This window comes from Pleuronectes platessa, chromosome 11, assembly GCF_947347685.1.
Source record: "Pleuronectes platessa chromosome 11, fPlePla1.1, whole genome shotgun sequence".
In the NCBI taxonomy this organism is placed as follows: Eukaryota; Metazoa; Chordata; class Actinopteri; order Pleuronectiformes; family Pleuronectidae; genus Pleuronectes; species Pleuronectes platessa.
The window spans coordinates 2,421,480-2,439,715 of NC_070636.1; the positions used below are offsets into that span (position 1 = coordinate 2,421,480).

Below are 18,236 nucleotides of genomic sequence, written 5' to 3' on the forward strand. Positions count from 1 at the left end.
TCAGCCATTTTAGACTTACAGGTACTTTTTAGATGTCATTATTATTCTTACTAAAATGAATGTCTGAAATAACAACACCTCTCCATCTTTCTTACTTTTGGTATCGAACATATATATATAATACTCACAGAGAGCACATATATATAAAGGTAATATAAATCATAGGAAAGGGATTATAACAGTCAGTTATAGTGTCAAACATACACATGAACACAAAAAGACTGGGAGCAAAGACTGACATTACAACCTGTACCATTTCCCATATTATTTTGTATTTGGACAGTCTAGATTCATCTGAAGGTTGACATGATAAACCAAACGGGTAAACATCATAGTCTCTCTCACTCGGATGAAGGTCATCCATGCTTTTATTTCATGTTGTTCAGATTGTAGTTCATTGTATTCAGGGGTGGGCCAAAAATAAATGTCACGCCCTCAGCTGGGTCAGAGCGCAGCTGCTCGGCTTTCAACAAACGCTGGAAGACAGAATCATGTCTGGCCCGTTTTAGCCTCTGTTCCCTGGTTAGCTGCTAGTTTTAGAATTGATTTTGAGATGTTACTGTGGACTTTTAAAGCACTTCAGCTCCCAGCTACATGAAGTGCTGCTCAGGAGCCTCAGATCCTCGTCAGGGCCGTGCTGACTGTCCACAGGTCCCGGGCGTTTGCAGTCGGGGCCCCTCAGCCTGAACATTGGACATCTTTTGAAATCCCTTCTCAAAACATCTTGTCGGGGTCTTATTTGTTCTTATATTGTTGAATGATTTATTTAAAATTTTTAACAATTGACTGATTTAATTTGAATCTGTCCTGTAAAGCAGTTTGTAATGTTTTGAGCTGTATAAATTAAGTTTTTTGTAAAGAAAACACACTTTCTGTATTTGCATGTGTTGTAACTTTTTGCAGTGCATGTGTCATCAAATTGATAAAGTAGTTTTCTTACTTGTCATCGCGCTGATAACTCCCGGCATATGGAATTATGATTCTTAATTTTCTTGTTATTCGTATTATTCATATTGTCCTGTGAAGCCATTATACTCGGTCTGTGATTCAAGCCAGAGTCTGCGAGCCCGCCTCAAAGGACTTCCGGTTTGACGCGGAACCTTTCTTCGGAAGAGGACGTTTTATCCTCCTTCCACAAGGTTCCGGTTCCAGCACTTTCTGCGGACGGCCTACTAACGCGGGAGCACCGCCCCATCTCGCCAGCAGCCACCGGAGGCTTCTAGAAACAACGTGCACCGGGAACACTCACCGGCAGACTCACCGGCTCCCTGCTCCGTTACCGCTCAAAGCGTCGCTGACCGGGCTCGATGGCGAAGTGGGGAGAAGGGGACCCTCGCTGGATCGTGGAGGAAAGAGCCGATGCTACTAATGTCAACAACTGGCACTGGTGAGATGTGATGAGAGGACACCGACTGTTAGCTAGCAGGCTAATGCTAACACCACACACACACACACACACACTGAGCTGGTTTTAGTCCCATCCCGAAGCGGCTGTTGCCCCGAATTCGTCCCGCTGCTCAGACCTGATGGTGCCACCACCTCCTCGGCGTCACATGTTCGATATCCGTGAATCAAAGCGCCTCAGTAGAAGCTGTTAGCCGCGATTAGCTCACCGGTAGCATCCCTTTCAGGTTAGCTTCGTGTGTGGCTAGCTGCTTTAGCTTCTTGTGCATGCACTGTGGCGGTTGAGCCTTCAGGTCGTGAGTCCAGGACACAACAGACCGTCTGTGCCTCGCACAGCACGTGTGTCCGTGTGGCACCACGTGTGAATCGAACCTCATGTTGATGTCAGTAGGTTTTCATACAGATTGTGTTCAGAACACGTGAGGAAGCCCGATGCACAACGTGACTGGAGGGTTCTGACCCGCAGCTCCCGGGATGTGATCCATTATTTCTCTGCTTCAGTAGTTTGAACAGTTCTAAGAATCATCTGAGAATGAGTCGTGATGTTTAGTTCAGTGGCTGGATGAGCTATAAGTTATTCATTATTTATTTGCATAAGTTTATTTCATTCATTACATTAAAACACAAAACCTCAAATGTTGAATGAAAAGGAGCAGAAAGAGGAAGAATATTATAACATCTTGATTTAATAATTCATAACATTTGATGTAATGTTGAACATTGTGTAGTTTTACCTTAAGTGTCATATACATGCACAACATTAAAGTGAATGGAGATGAACTGAGACTGACAGCTCATCAACATGTTTCCCATTTTAAAGAAGGAAAGACAGGTGTGTGTTTGTTGTTTACCTGTGTGGGTCTGTGTGTGTTCCTCACTGATCTCTGCTGGACTCCTCAGGACCGAGCGAGATGCAACCTCCTGGTCGTCGGACAAGTTAAAGTCTCTGCTCCTGGGTCTGAGCGTGGAGAACGAGGAGGGGACGTGCGAGGTGACCGAGGTCAGCAAGGTGGAGGGAGAGGCCTCCATCAACAACCGCAAAGGGAAACTCATCTTCTTCTACGAGTGGAACCTGAAAGCTGCTTGGACTGGTGAGGACGCTGCTTCCTGTGTGGAGGTTCCGTTTGAGTCATGAAGTTGATCATTATTCTAACAATGGAAGGAAACTAACCTCATCACACGTCTACTGTAGATCTTTGTGTCTTTGTATCTCACTTTTAAAAAATGCACCAGTGGTTCGTTCAGGAAATCAGCTGATCCCAGACATGCCTCTTCACATCTTTTGTAACTATCGGTATGAAATAAAAAAGAAGCAGCTTTGATTCTGAGGCTTCTTCCCTTTGTTTCACCAGGAGAGACAAAGTCAGGAGTCAAGGTTAAAGGAGCGATGGAAGTTCCAAACCTGTCGGATGAAAACGACATGGAGGATCTGGATGTGAGTTCCTCAGTGTTCTGTGTGCGCAGTGACTAACTGACAGCGGGGGGGGGGGGGGGGGTTAGGGTACGAGCCGTGTGCTGATGCTTGTCATGTGACCTTTGTCCAGATTTCTGTATCGTTGGACAAAGACGAACCCGACACGCCTCTGACCAACCTGATGAAAACAAACGGAGCGGAGAAGATCCGTCAAGTCCTGGGAAGCTACGTGGGTTTCTTAAAAACCGGTGAGTGAAACCAGACGAGGAGTTCTGCTTCCATCTTTAAAATTCAACCACAAATAGAGAAAACGTCTAATTTCTAAATACTGTCGGATGCAAAGTCCTTGTCCTGAGTTGGATGTATAAACTTGTAATTAATATGATTGGAAAAATCTGTGATCATTGATATTGGTCTTGATAATCCTGTATTTTCACATTATCATCTTTTTCCATTGTGATATAAAGTTTTATAATTAAACTTTTGATCTCCTGTTGTTACAGAGTTCACTCAGGGGATGATCCTGCCGACAGCCAACGGAGTGTCCAAGCTGCAGACCACGTCCCAGTCCAAAGCCAAGCTGAACAAAACTCAGGTTCGTGCTGAAACAACAAACAAACAAACAAACAAGTGTAACAGAAACCTCGTGGTGTTTTACACTCTGTGCTGCTGCAGATCTTCACCTGACCTTCTACTTCTGGTTCTGTTGAACAGATCTCCTCCTCGAGCGGCTCAGTTGCTCCAGTCAACACCGGCGTCAAGATCCCAACCTGTAAATTCAGCATGAGAGAAAAGTTCCTCACGTCTCCAGCGGACCTGTACAGGGTCTTCCTCCACCAGGAGGTGAGCGTCACCTGCGAGTCCTCAGGCTGCAGCCGTGCTTTAAATCTAAAATGACCTCCATCCACACGAGCCTCTTAGCTCCACATCAGAAGTTATACTATCACCTGAAAACATAAAACACAGCTCCCCAGTTTTCAGACTGACACGAGGTCAGCCTCAGGTTTTTAACAAATGTTCACTTCCTTCTCTCGGACAACGAAAGAGGTTCAGAGATTAAAATCTGAAAGCTACACAAACTCCACAAAGACTTGATTTGACTTCATCCGACCAGCAGCTGTGTTTTTATTTCAGCCGTGTGATGAAATGTGTGTGTGCTCACGCAGATGGTTCAGGCGTTCACTCACGCTCCGGCCACCGTGGACGGACAGAAGGGAGGAAAGTTCCGTCTGCTGGAAGGAAACGTGTTTGGTGAATTCACAGAGCTGGTGAGAACAAACTTCTAAACATGAGAATAATGAAGATCAGTCAGAGTCACAGGTCATTTTTATTAAGAAGCTTTTATTTCATATTGTCTGAACTGAAAATGTCGTGTTCTGCCACCAGGTCCCTGATGAGAAGATAATAATGAAGTGGAGGTATAACAACTGGCCCTCTGGTACGTTCACTGCTTTATATTCAGGAGACATTTTCTAACACACACAGTTTTCTCTCTTATTTAAGCAACAAGAACTTAATGAATATTTTTAAACGACTAATGCTTAATTAAGCAATTAATCATTTTACTGACAATTTCCATTTGCAGGTTTATTTCTTTGGTTATCTTTGATATTCTTATAATTTGGATATTTTGGGGGGTTTTGCTTTCGAGTCCTTGACCGAGTATATATCTTAATGGAACTAATCCAGTGAATGTTCTGAACCGGCCTGTTTGGAACGAGCTGTTCTTTTCTCTCGTGGTGAAGCTTGTTGCAGCTTCTCTTCCTGAAACATTCACAGTGACCTGAAGTAACTGAGCCGCTGCAAATAAAGATCTGCTCAGTGAAGTTCAGTGAAGCCCGACTCGGTATTCAAATTCCAAATCAAACCAAATCCAACTCTTGAATAGAAGCTGATAAGATACAGACTCAGATTATTATTAGTAGAAAGACAAGTTGAGGTTATTTTACAATCATTTGCAAATTTTTTTATATTTGACGATGATTCTACAATTTTTTTTTTTAATAAGAAATGACCTCGACTGCTGAGTCATGAATCGGTTTTCTGCAAAACAAATAAAAACCTTGACTCAACTGATATAAAAAATGTTTGCCGTCTCAGTGCCGATGTTTTTAATAGATTCTATTTATGTTGTATTTGATAGTTAACGTCCTTGGCTGGTTATTAATAGTCTTTACCACAGCGTTAGTCACTGACGGTGGAGTTTCTCTCCACAGAGCATTACGCCACGATCACGATGACCTTCAAGGACCGGAGCAGCGAGACGGAGCTGAAGGTGGACTGTCGGGGCGTCCCGGACCACGAGGAGGAGCGGACGAAAGAGGGCTGGAAGAGATACTACTTCGAAGCTATCAAACAGACTTTTGGCTACGGAGCGCGGCTCTTCTGAAGACGGCCGGCTGTTTGTCTTCGCTTCTCATATCCTCAGACCTCTTGATTCTCTCTGGCAGCAGGCGTCCCCCATTTTTAAAGTCGAGTTAGCGACAGAGACGCAGCCGCGGTGAGACCAAACGTGTGTCGCCTGTCTGTGAGTGTAGATGTTTTTAATTTCTGAACTTATTTAAATTTATGGGGTTTATCGTTTCCCTCTTCAGTATTTGGGTCAGTTCTTCATAGGAGTGTAAATGGACTGTGCCTTTGGATGGAAAAATGATTTGAATAAAGCAAAGAAGAATTTATCGAACCACTAATGCAAATTGGCCTCCACTTCTATAAATATGTAATTATCGCAAGAGTGAAAAATAAATGTTTTTTCTTTTCTTTGAAGTAAAAAAAAAAAAAGTTGCTTTGAAAATGAACTTATTTGACTCTTTACGTGTAACTGTAGTGAAGATGCTTTCAGCCACGATGCATGTTAGACGGAGGAATCACCACCGGGTCAGAACCGGTCACTTCTAGATCAGCACTGTACTTTCTGTTATTTCATTCACACCTGATTTCATGCACATTCTCATCAGTCTGTGATCGGAGCAGCTTGGTCCTTCAGCGGGAAAATTCAAATGTTTAAAGTGTCAGAACATCAACAGTTTCGGTTCCTTATGCAGCAGGTAGCTAGCGTAGCAGCTCCAGAGACATTTCACTTTATTTGGCATAAAAAAATGTACATTTCCATTTTATAAAAATGCTTTTAGTACGAAGTGCATCTATTTATTCCTCGTGTGATCCGATCATGATGTAAAAAGATTCGTTTCTGGGAATAAACCGACTCCTGTATGTTTGTTTTTATTTATGTGAACACATCTTTTAACTTCTCATTAAATCTGTTCGATCAGTAAAAGTTGAAATGAAGTTATTCATTTAGAGATTTTTTATTTTTTTACATTTCAATCTTCAAATGTTTCCTGCCTTTTTTTTAAAACATTAATTTACAAGCGCTTTAAAAATCAAACGCTCAAAATGGAAACCACAAGAGGGCGCTCTACAGCTCAACAAGCACTTAGCTCAGTGTCGCTGCAGGTCACATGTTTGCATCTTCTACGACTGGAAAACAATAAGATAAGCAAAGAAGAAAAAAAAATCTCAATATGACCAATCACAAGAAAATATCAAACATAAATAACTTAAATATTTTACAACCAAAATAATAACGTTAATGTTGACGTCAACAGTTTCCTCACAGTCATAAACAGATGTAGAGCTCCGACTCCTGCAGAGGAGGAGGAGGAGGAGGTCAGTCACAGACTCTGACTAAATAAATAATACATGTTTGAACGGTGCCTTTAGAAGAAGAGGATTGAAAGAGATAACAAAGAATGACTTGAAGATAAAAACATGTTGCACAATGAGAGTCATGAAGAGGTGAGTTTTGAGAAGGGATTTAAAAGTGCACTGATGGACTGGGGGAGAGAATATTATCATAATAATTATGATAAAATATAACACACAAACATCAAAGTTCAACAACATCATGACTTTTCTTTGATGCTCAGAATGTAAAAATAGTGTTTTCCTGAGTGTAATGAACATTTCAGCCTCACAGGGGCGCCACACACAAACAGAACCTAATGTTGAAGCGTCTGATCTGTGATGATCTATTAATGTACAAAGATCAAACATTGTTTGGTTTGTGTGTGGGGGGGGGGGACTATGAGGATACGTACACTGGAGCTGGAGTCATGGGCGACTGAGTCCAGGCTCCTTCTCGTCCCCGTGTCGACCACATCTGGCTTCTTCTTAACAGAGAGTTCACTCTGTATGGTCCTGGAAACAGAATAAGAATAAAATCATCTTGATAATAATTATTAATTAATAAATACTTAAAAGCTGCAGATGAATCAATAGTAAAGCTTCATCACCAGTCTCTACCTGTATAGCGGCCACATGCTCAGGCCTCTGTTGTCCCTCTGAGCCGCAGACGTGGCCTGCTCCGCCAGCTCCTTCAGGAAGTGGAAGAGCTTCTCTGACTCGATGCACTGCTTCCTGGAAAAACAACATCATGTTCTTCATACACACAAACGGCTCAAGTTCCATATTCTGTAAAAAACAGATGCTGCTCCTGATTCTTACTACAAACTAAAATAAAAGACAGAAGTAAGAATATTCATTTGTAGATTGTAGGAAATGCTGATTCAGTTTTTTGGGGGGTTTTGTGAATGTCAGCACAGATACGAGAGAGGAGCAGCACCACACGGGAGCAGTCAGTCAGTGTATATATGTAAACACTGCATGAGGGGAAGTAAACTCACGGAGCTGCGGGGGACGGAGCTTCGTCTTGACCTCAGCTGCACATGATAATAAACAGGCGCAGCAGTGTGACGGTGGCGCAGCGGACGTACTCACATGTGAGCCACAGACACCACGGTGGTGAGGTTGGACTGAGTTATCAGACAGGTCTTGGTCAACAGGGACTTCAGGAACATCTCCAAGGCCCGAGCTGATCTCTGAGGTTCAGGACGCCACCGCTGCACGACCGAGGCCACTCACACATACACATGTACATGTACACATATAGATACACACATACTCATGTACACATACACACACAGGCACTGGTCAGCACGGGACCACAGGACGTTTCCTTCAGGTTCTCAGCAGAGACAGATTCTATCGCCTGCAGGGACGTTTTTACAGATTTTGGTGCTAATGCAGGACTTTAACTATATTTTATAGAAAATGAGTAATTTAGGTTATCACTTCTTGTTTTCTTCTATATTTTTACTATAAATATTCTCATTAGTTTTATTAAATGGATTATAGTGAGGTCTTTTCTTTTTAATTAAAGTCTCATTTTAATTATTTAGGTGAAGGATGGAGCTTTCACTGCTTCACAGAACTACAAAAGAAAAGTTAATAATTCCTCACAAATGTTTAACTTCAAAATATGAAAACAAACAAGTGGAATAATAATCGTACATTCAGCAAACCGTTCAGACTAAGCTTTGACTCCTTTTATGTCGATTATTAGAAGATGTGGCACGCCGACTACAACTCCCAGCATGCCTAGAGGTGCCGAACCTGCAGGTTCAAAGGATACAGATGATCACAGGAACCGCCATCGCGATCCTCCCCACCTCCGTGTCCTTCTGCATGATCGTCTTGATGCGTTTCTGGGATAAACAAGAAAAACACAAGTTCTCACAACGAACTTAAAAACAAGTTAAGATGCTACATTCACGTGCTCCTCGTAAACTCCTCAACTCTGTTTGAATGGTCTCATTTAATTTGTTCCTAAGTGAGTGAAACGACCCAGAAGTAAGCAGAAGTTCAGCAGCCGCCCTAATAATAGCTGTTTGAAGTCTCTGAATAAAGTTATATTCTTCTCACGTGATCCATATATTCCCTCATCCTAAATATAAAAAATATATAAAAATCCTTTTAATCCACCCGATTGGAGAAGGCACACAATAAATAACCTTATTGAAGCTTTTCTCCACATATACTCCTCATATTAATATATTATTTCCACATGTCAGTCCTATTTGTTATTTCCTGTGAGTAGCTGATGGTTAAATGTTCCCTCAGGACGTGTGCTGGTGTTTTGACTCTTCTCTGAGGAGCTGGACTCAACATGTAGGACCTCCAGCTGTGAACAGATTCATAAAGTCAAGCTATTATTACTAATCAGTGCATATTGCCTGATTTTAAAAAGAAAGCATTAAGCGTGAGGAGATGATGAACATGACGAGACAGAAGTCAAATACAAAAGACTTCAGATCACTTCTCTTCAACACTGGAGGTAAAAACATGAGCAGCTTCAGTGAATCTGTGACGAACACTGAACCTCCCTCAGCTGCTGATGTGGATTCACCTCGTTCACTCTCTGAATAAAGTGAAAGACTGTCTCCACCATGGTCTCCACAGCTAGTGACAGGTTTTTACTTTGCTTTGTCTGGTCAACAACCAGGATTTACCACTATCCCTGAACGCAGCATGAGCTCCCACACTCGCTGTTAGCTTGAGTTAGCAGTTAGCATGTAGCATGTAGCCGATTAGCTCCGATGGTTTTCTTCCGCTGTACTGAAGAAAGGAAACAAACACTCACCGGGGGGAATCGAACGTTGTACTTCCGCTTGTGTCCGGGCATCTCGGTCGCTTCAGTCCGAGCCGGACCGTCACATTTCTCATGTTTTCACCGGGAAGCTCCGCAGAGGCCATTTGTTTACCTGCGGCAGGAAGACACGTGACGAGGGATGACACCTGAGGTCAAGGCCCGTGACCCCTTGCGTGACCCCTGGCGTGACCCCGGGAGCTGTTTACATTGTTTATCTCACACCAACATAGTTTTAACACTGTATATATGTTGTTTACATCCCATATACTTTGTTTACATCCTGTTCCCATTGTACATATATTTCTTATGTGGTATAAATATCATGTTTACGTCGTATATGTTTTTTAGATTGTATCATGTTTACATATTTATTTACTTACTACTCTTCATTGTCCCCTTCACTGCTGCTGTAAAGTTTGTGAGACATAAAAAAAAGGAATTAGATGTTAAAAGATGATCTCATCATAAGATATTTTATTTCCGATAATGTAGTTTTGATATATGCTTTTACTTTTAAATGAATAGTGTTTGAACTGTAACTGAGTTAATTTGATTAAATAAATAATCTTTCATTTGTTTTACAGCCTCTTTAACGACTTGTTCTATTTACACAAGCAGAAATTAGGAGGAAGATTCGGCTGCAGATATTCTTTGTGATAAATCTGCAGTTTATTACTGTGTCGAATCGTTTTGTTTTGCTTGAGGCTTCAAAGGTCAAAGATAAGATTCATAATTATTCACTGCAAAGGTCACACGACATCAAACCAGCCCGACAAAACTCTCTATTATTATTCCTCTTCTTGCTTATTGGCAGAAAGACGCAGTCATGCTGACCTGGGTTCTGTGTTGTTTCTGTGTGTTTGCCACTCGACAAGGGAACGGTAGGTGATTAAATACACGTGTGGACGGTTTCTGTGTGTCTGTATATTCTGGTTCCTGATGGCGAAACTCACTATAATCCCCTTAAACCAGTTTGAGACCAGAATCTGAAACTAAATGTGTAATTTCTCTCTCGCAGGCCAAACGCTGAGCGGAGGAGAAGACGTCCTCAACCAGGTATTCTGAAGTGTCTCCATCCACACAGCCGCTGCTACGAGTCAGTGAGGACACGTTAGACAAAACCAGTCCAGTTGGTAGAGGACACTGGTTTCATTCCATTAGAAGGTCGACTATTCCACTGGTGGGCCCATAACAATCTGATGATATGAGTCTTTTGGTATCAGCGTCTGTGTTCGCAGATATGAAAACGTTTGATTTGACTAAATAGATGATGCAAAAAAAATATTTTACAGTACAAATATATTTTGTTTGTTTGCTTTTGTGTTTTCTTTTTATTTAGAATTAGGTTCATGGTTAAATTCTAGTTACTGTAAATCCCAGTTGGCCTCATAGGGGCTGAACCATCTGAGCAACGTCCTCTGCTCTTCTTTGTTTGGTTTGATAAAAAACTTTCAGGAATTATTGCCAACGTTTAAAAAAAATATATAACTCTACCAGTTTATGAGTATAAGGATTTAGTTTACTCCTGATTATTGGTGTCGTCATTTGCCTCAAACATCCAGACCTGAAGTGTCAGAATCCACAGTGCGCTCCAGACATCAGAAGGATAAACAACACAACAAATTAATGTAAACACAATCACATAAAATAATTTTATCTCCTAAAAATTTTTTTTCTTTTGGTCTCTTTCCTTCAGGATGTTCCTGGATCAGATTTCCTCCGGCGTCCTCTTCATCCTCTGTTTCACTGCGCTGACGTGAGTCCGTCTCCAGCCGTCCCCTCCTCAGGTAACTGTCTCCTCTTCCAACATCTGTGGGGTCGAATCCCTTTGAAGTGAGAACAGCTGCACTGCAGGTTTACATCCCCTGAGAATAGAGACTTCTTTTATGTCTGTTTTTCAATGATTTATGGGTGAGCGTGAAAGAAGCACAAAAGAATCTCTGAGATTCAGATAAAAATAGAAATATGAAGCTTTGTTTTTATTCCCTGCAGACGCATCATGCTGGATTTTTATCAGGAGAATAACTCTTCTTTATTTTTAGAACTTATTCTATAATGTTTTAGTGCTTTTGAATGTTTTTCCTTCTGTTTCAGTGGAATTTGTCAAAGCTGCAGACGTGAAAGTCATCGCTGCTCTGGGAGACTCTTTAACTGTGAGTGGACAGACAAATGTATTAAATATTATTTAAATTATTATTATTATATCATACTCTTTGTATATTCTTTGTATATATAAGTCTATATACACATATTTATACATGTGTACATGTTATTATTATTATTATTATTATTATATTTACTATTATTATTATATATACTGTTGCTGCCATTATCACTATATACTGCTATTATATTGGTATAATTACTATCATATATAAATATATATTATGTTATATTATATACTATATATACTGTACTATTTTTTATATACTGTCTAACAATAACATTACCATCATATCATCAGTACTATTACCATCATCTGCCACTGCACCTTATCTACCTATTTATCTTGTGTTTCTGTTTTTTATTCTTTCTACCTCAATATTTTTTATTTTATTCTATTGTATTGTATTTTATTGTATTCAAATGTACCGGCTGCTATGACGACTTAATTGCCCTTCGGGGATGAATAAAGTAATCTATCTATCTATCTATCTATCTATCTATCTATCTATCTATCTATCATATTCAATCATATTAATGGGTGATATCTAATATTCTAATTTGTATTTGCATAATAATCTCTCTCTCTCCTGCTGCAGACAGCTATCGGAGCGAATGGCTCCACAATCGCCTCGATACCTTTTGAATTCCGTCAACTTTCCTGGAGGTAAATCTGAGATCTCTGTGTTTTTCTACCTGTGAAACAAACAACTCCTCCTTCCACATCCTGTATAGGCGTCCAGAGGTCAGAGGTCAAAGGTCAGAGGTTATAGTTACATAACTTTAACTAATCCAGTTTGTTTTACAGCTGTGTCCAAGTTCATTTCCCCTCATCTTATCTTATCAGTCAGATTAGAAATACTGTTAATTCGAAAATTAGTTTTCTATTATTAGGACTCTTGTTATGGTTCTGATTCACAGCTCCTGTCACTCTCCCCTCTCTCTGCAGCATCGGAGGCTACGGGACTTTTCAAAATGTCATTACACTGGCAAGTAAGTTGTAGTGAGTGTGTTTTGTGGTTTAAAAGAATAAAAAACTCAAAGGTCCACTACAGCAGTAGAGTGTGTGTGAAGCCCACCGACCTCAGGAAGTCATCTTTATCCTGAAATCTGTTTCCAGACATTTTTAAACTCTTCAATCCCAAACTGCTGGGTCCGTCCCCGGTGGTGACGATGCACGGTCGACCCGCGAGCGTCAACGAGACCGGATTCAACTTCGCCGTCACCGGCCACAACACGCTGTGAGACCCGGTTGAACTTATATATATATAATATAACATCAGCCTCACTGACGATATATACTTATTTTTATGACAAATTTTTTAGACCAATGTTTCAGCTCTATATACTTTATAATACAAATTTAACATATCCTTATTCTTCTTCTTTCTATATATATATTGTATTTTTTTCATATTTCTTATATTTTTATTCATAATTCTCTAGGTCTTTATATATTTACATTTTTGGTTGAAGCATCTGTAAGAATCCCAAATTCCCATATGGGGATTAATAAAGTATTTCTGATTATGATTGTTGAGTTAATTCAAATCAAGCCTGATTTAAAAGAATAAATAAATAATGCTGTGAAAGTTACAGAGAATAGGATTAAAAAATCATTTTCTACAAAATTTAATTTAACATTAAATTTGATTTAAACTGGTGGATAGTGGGACAGGATCTAATGAGGGGCAGCAGTTGTGTTTAATCCCAAAACATTGAAAATGAGCTGGGGGGAAATATATGATTTATTTTGCAGTTGAGAAAATCCTTTGATATATTTAAGCTGAGACTAATTACAGCTTCAAATAATTGGTTAATACCTGATAGAGTTTTATTGATGTTAATAAAGCTGCTGACTCATCACTGTGTGTCCACAGGAACGTGTCCGATCAGATAAGACACATGATCCACACGTTCAAGTCGTATCCAGTGAGTATCAAGGTCCAGACGTTTTTTAATTAGACGATTAATAATCTGGTAAACGTGATAAATGAGAAGTTTCTCCTCCAGGGTCTGAACTTCCTCGAGGACTGGAAGGTGGTGACGATGCTGATCGGCATGAACGACATCTGTGATTACTGTAAAGACAAGGTGGGAATTCAGATTTCTGTTTTTCAGATTCTGGATTTGTTGTTGAAATATATAAATATTATAATTCATCTCCTCTTCTACTCCTCTTTATTCTTGGGAAACTAAAGATAATATAATGTTTATTTAATAAAGGCTTGAGACAGAAAATGGGATATTTATTAAATGTTATGAATTAAAAGATGTGTTCGATCTCTCCACAGATTCTATTCTCCCCCGACAGTTTCATCCGCCACATAACAGAAGCTCTGGACATGATGATGGATGAGGTGAGATTTAATAAACATATCAGTAAGAAATCAAAAGCATCAGGGGGACGATATGAACCCTTCATGTACAATCAGACAGCGCTAACTTTTTAATATCAGGTCGTCCATCTTTTCTAACGATCTATGTCCAGAACTCAGAAATGTTCAGTTTACTGAATAAAGAGCTGAAAACTCAAATCTCCTCAGCAGAGTAGTTCCAGAGTCTGATGGTGGAAACTCAGTCATCTTTAGTTCCCAGTGTTGACTCAATGACTAGTTAGTGTTGGTTGAATATCTTAGATTATGGTTTGGAGCACACACAGTTCGTGGCTCTGGGGCCAGACCGTGCTGGGATAGCAGCTGGTACGTTAACTGGAGGGTCGTTAGATCCCAGTTCGTCCAGTCCCAGTTCCCCCGAGTTTCCCTGGGCGAGAAACTGGAGCCCAAGTTTTACGGCCTGAGCCTGAAGCTCTGGGTGAATGAGTGAGTTACAACTGTACTGGGAAGAGCTTTAAATACCTTCCACTCAGTGGGAGGGACGGCCGCTGTGAGGAACTCCGGATATCTCCATTTCAGCCCGAGCGTAACAACTTGCTTTGTGCTCTACTGGAGGCAGCGGGTGAAAAGGTCAGAGGTCGACGACACGGTTAGGATTCAACCTCAGGGATCAGTGACGTCTGCAGCTAGTGTCAGTCTGCACGGATCATATTTATCAGGATATTTTCAGGCTGGACCAACGACCACAACTCTGCACTGACTAGAATACACAAATGTTTCACATCTCTTTACACACACTCTATGGTTCACATCTCTTCTACACACTCTCTCTATGGTTCAGGTCTCTTTACACTCTTTATGGTTCACATCTCTTTACACACTCTCTTTATGGTTCACATCTCTTTACACACTCTATGGTTCACATCTCTTTACACTCTCTATGGTTCAGATCTCTTTACACACACTCTCTATGGTTCACATCTCTTTACACTCTCTATTGTTCAGATCTCTTTACACTCTCTATGGTTCACATCTCTTTACACTCTCTATGGTTCACATCTCTTTACACACTCTCTATGGTTCACATCTCTTTACACACTCTATGGTTCACATCTCTTTACACTCTCTATGGTTCAGATCTCTTTACACACACTCTCTATGGTTCACATCTCTTTACACTCTCTATGGTTCAGATCTCTTTACACACACTCTCTATGGTTCACATCTCTTTACACTCTCTATTGTTCAGATCTCTTTACACTCTCTATGGTTCACATCTCTTTACACTCTCTATGGTTCACATCTCTTTACACACTCTCTATGGTTCAGAACTCTTTACACACACTCTCTATGGTTCACATCTCTTTACACTCTCTATTGTTCAGATCTCTTTACACACTCTATGGTTCACATCTCTTTACACACACTCGCTATGGTTCACATCTCTTTACACACACTCTATGGTTCACATCTCTTTACACTCTCTATGGTCACATCTCTTTACACTCTCTATGTTCCAGATCTCTTTACACACACTCTATGGTTCACATCTCCTATGGTTCACATCTCTTTACACACACTCTCTATGGTTCACATCTCTTTACACACTCTCTATGGTTCAGATCTCTTTACACACACTCTCTATTGTTCAGATCTCTTTACACTCTCTATGGTTCAGATCCCCAGAACCATCGTGAACGTGGTGCAGATTCTTCCCATGAAGCCCCTGAGAGACGTCCAGAGACCGACGCTGGGATGTCAACTTCAAAAGTTACGAACAAAACAAACATTCTCTTCTTCTTCTTCTTCTTCTTCTTCTGGTTCAACCTGCTAATCTTGATTCAATTATTATATCATGTTGATATAAGATTTGACTAGCTCCCTTATAGATATTATTATTTAGATAAGTCTCTGTTTAAACACTCAAACAGCCACTTAGCTTCATTTCCCTCAAATTTTAAATCCTATAATCTTATTCATGTTCATATTCAACCTGAACCAGCAGGATATCATAATTACCTTTTTAAGAGAGTTTTTAAAATATAATATTTTAGAAGTCATTCTATTCAAAACTTATTTCTGACGATAAAGTCGTATTTGTCATGTACATACTGTGGTATTTATACTTGTGAATTGTAGTGTTTATATTGTAGTATTTATATGTTATTATTTCATCATTTACATATTTATATTTATACTAATATTTATATCTATTTTTAACGCATTTCTTCATTTCATCATGTACAAATTTTTACATTCATCTTTATATTACTATTTGTATATATCATATAATATATATGTATTTATATTGTGTTATATACATCCTGTAGTATTTAATCATATACACACAGTAGTATTTAATCACACTGTAGTATATATTCAGCATTGTAGTGTCCAGGATCTTAACTTCACCGGCTTCATGTCAAAATAGAAGACGACAGTTTATACCTAATAATCTGATAATCTGATAATCTGATAATTTGACAACCTGATGAAATGATAATCCAGTTGTGTGATAATCTGATGAAGTGTTAATCTGATGAAGTGATGATCCAGTCATGTGATAATCGGATTATCTGATCACAGGAGTTTCTGCTCGTGTCTCGTTCAACCTGAAGAAAACTCCACTGAGCTGAAGGAGCTGGTTGAGATTAACTCTGAATTCCAGGTGACGTGTGAGGAGTGAAGTGTTTGATAAATATGATCAAATCTCGAGCAGGAGAGTGGAGCAGAAATATTAATATTATCCATAATCTGTCATTGTGGACCAATAAGATGAATTTTTATATTATATTCATGACATGTTGCCTTTGTTAACATTGATTCTTTCCAGAGACGATTAGAGAAGCTCCTGCACAGCGATCGCTTCTTTAAAAACGACTTTGCTGTTGTTCTGCAGCCGTATTTAGAGAACGCACAACCACCCAGACTTCCTGTACGTCGCACACAAACACACAAAGTTTTCTCTTTTTAAAATAACCACATTTATTAACTAAAAAACCTTCTGTCTTGACTTCAGGACGGGACAATTGACTTGAGCTTCTTCACGGCAGATTGTTTCCACTTCACTGTGAAGGGACACGAGGAGCTGGCCAAGGGACTGTGGAACAACATGGTGACGCTTAAAGATTTGATATATATTTATATTATACTGTGAAAGTATCAGTTATTTAGTACAGCACCTTTCACAGAGCTAAAAAGTACAGCTGTTAAGATTAAACTAGAAAAGAGTGAGACAGGCCCAACAGTCTTATTATGAAATCCACATTTAAAGCCACTAGATCCAGATTTTTATTTGATGAATATTATATATATTTGTCATATTAAAGTTGACACAGGCTCAATGGTGCAATGAAAAGTGTGTGACAGGTCAGCTGGAACTGTAATGGCCTCTCGCCTCCATGTGAGGTCACCTGGAACCAAGATGAGATCACAGCAGGCGGATCAGACTCATATATCAATGTTTGCATCAGAGGTTGTTTTAAAAGTGAATTTAAAGTAAACAAACTGTTAAATACTATAGAAACTCAACATTGTAATGACACTGACTGTGTGCTTAGTTCCAGCCTGAAGGAGCCAAACAGAAGATCGAGACGTTTACAGATCCGTTGAAACTCATCTGTCCACCTGAGGTACGAGACACGTGAGGAGTTCACGTCTGTTCCTGAAACACGTTGATGTGCGCATGTCTTTATTTATTTATGTATATATATATAAATATATAAATATATGTCACTCTTCTGCAGGATCACCCTTACATCTACACCAGACCCACAGTAGCATCGTCTGCTCCGGCCCTGAGTCGTGTCTCCTTGATGCTGACGTCTCTGCTGTCTCTGGCCGTCATGTTTTATTTACCTTAATTCAATTTAGTACCTGGATTAAAGATTTAAGATCCATAAGAGCCTTTGACCCTCAAACATAAACACTCAGGGACGTCTGAAGGGAAATATCAAATTTATCTTTTAGAAAATAAAAAATGAGAAAAACAAAAGTCAGATATAATACTACATTCATTATGCAGAATTGTTTTTAAGTTTATTTTTAATTAAATCCTTTGTCAAATATAAAAAAACATCATGATCTAATCTCTGCGAACAGTTTCCACAAATTTAATAAAGAAGTTTGACTCCACAGTGAGACAGATGTGTCCACACATCCACATCCGGTTATTAACCTGAAAACTTTATTATTTACTGAATCTTCTCGTTTACAAGCTGCTGCTGTTGATCAAATCTCGAAAATAGACAAATGTTGAGCTCTGATTTTGTCCTTTAATATCTTGTAAATGTTGTTGTGTATACGTGAGCCTGTGTTGTGTGTCTGTAACCAGGACAAACTTGACATTGGAATCTTCTGTGGTGCAAATTATCTGAATAAACTCAAACTGAAATACAACCGTGAAGATCGTTTTTGTATAAGAAGCAAA

At 39.7% G+C, this 18,236-nt stretch overlaps 3 protein-coding genes across 4 annotated transcripts; 2 read left to right on the forward strand and 1 right to left on the reverse strand.

Moving 5' to 3' along the window:
* The first annotated feature begins 1,175 nt into the window (after positions 1-1,175).
* Positions 1,176-6,031, forward strand: LOC128450522 (activator of 90 kDa heat shock protein ATPase homolog 1). Of its 2 annotated transcripts, none has more exons than XM_053434030.1 (9): positions 1,176-1,387; positions 2,305-2,492; positions 2,754-2,839; positions 2,949-3,066; positions 3,322-3,413; positions 3,533-3,661; positions 3,985-4,086; positions 4,205-4,256; positions 5,035-6,031. In XM_053434030.1, exons 1-9 carry the CDS (start codon positions 1,308-1,310, stop codon positions 5,205-5,207), a joined length of 1,020 nt encoding a protein of 339 aa, XP_053290005.1. In that variant the 5' UTR covers positions 1,176-1,307; the 3' UTR covers positions 5,208-6,031. The 2 variants fall into 2 exon arrangements, with proteins under 2 accessions (XP_053290005.1, XP_053290004.1); XM_053434029.1 differs by having other exon boundaries at positions 1,180-1,387; positions 2,305-2,495; positions 2,757-2,839.
* A 76-nt stretch (positions 6,032-6,107) lies between these two features.
* On the reverse strand, positions 6,108-9,442 carry LOC128450523 (dr1-associated corepressor). The gene is made up of 6 exons (XM_053434031.1): positions 9,300-9,442; positions 8,292-8,364; positions 7,598-7,691; positions 7,124-7,237; positions 6,919-7,018; positions 6,108-6,464 (listed from the first exon to the last, which is right to left on the reverse strand). The coding sequence occupies exons 1-6, from the start codon at positions 9,339-9,341 to the stop codon at positions 6,438-6,440; spliced, it is 450 nt and encodes a 149-aa protein (XP_053290006.1). The 5' UTR covers positions 9,342-9,442; the 3' UTR covers positions 6,108-6,437.
* A 3,918-nt stretch (positions 9,443-13,360) lies between these two features.
* LOC128450524 (phospholipase B1, membrane-associated) lies at positions 13,361-18,159 on the forward strand. The gene is made up of 9 exons (XM_053434033.1): positions 13,361-13,403; positions 13,485-13,565; positions 13,766-13,831; positions 15,486-15,577; positions 16,394-16,475; positions 16,641-16,742; positions 16,827-16,922; positions 17,368-17,439; positions 17,554-18,159. The coding sequence occupies exons 1-9, from the start codon at positions 13,377-13,379 to the stop codon at positions 17,668-17,670; spliced, it is 735 nt and encodes a 244-aa protein (XP_053290008.1). The 5' UTR covers positions 13,361-13,376; the 3' UTR covers positions 17,671-18,159.
* Positions 18,160-18,236: the final 77 nt, after the last annotated feature.

Coding starts and splice junctions, on each gene's coding strand:
- LOC128450522 (XM_053434030.1), top strand. CDS start 1,308: ATGGCGAAGTGGGGAGAAGGGGACCCTCGCTGGATCGTGGAGGAAAGA. Junction 3,067..3,321: donor CGTGGGTTTCTTAAAAACCG/GTGAGTGAAACC, acceptor CTGTTGTTACAG/AGTTCACTCAGGGGATGATC. Junction 3,662..3,984: donor GGGTCTTCCTCCACCAGGAG/GTGAGCGTCACC, acceptor GTGCTCACGCAG/ATGGTTCAGGCGTTCACTCA.
- LOC128450523 (XM_053434031.1), bottom strand. CDS start 9,341: ATGCCCGGACACAAGCGGAAGTACAACGTTCGATTCCCCCCG. Junction 7,692..8,291: donor GGCGGTTCCTGTGATCATCT/GTATCCTTTGAA, acceptor CTCAGAGATCAG/CTCGGGCCTTGGAGATGTTC. Junction 7,238..7,597: donor GTGGTGTCTGTGGCTCACAT/GTGAGTACGTCC, acceptor TTGTTTTTCCAG/GAAGCAGTGCATCGAGTCAG.
- LOC128450524 (XM_053434033.1), top strand. CDS start 13,377: ATGATCCACACGTTCAAGTCGTATCCA. Junction 13,566..13,765: donor GTGATTACTGTAAAGACAAG/GTGGGAATTCAG, acceptor ATCTCTCCACAG/ATTCTATTCTCCCCCGACAG. Junction 16,476..16,640: donor AGATTAACTCTGAATTCCAG/GTGACGTGTGAG, acceptor GATTCTTTCCAG/AGACGATTAGAGAAGCTCCT.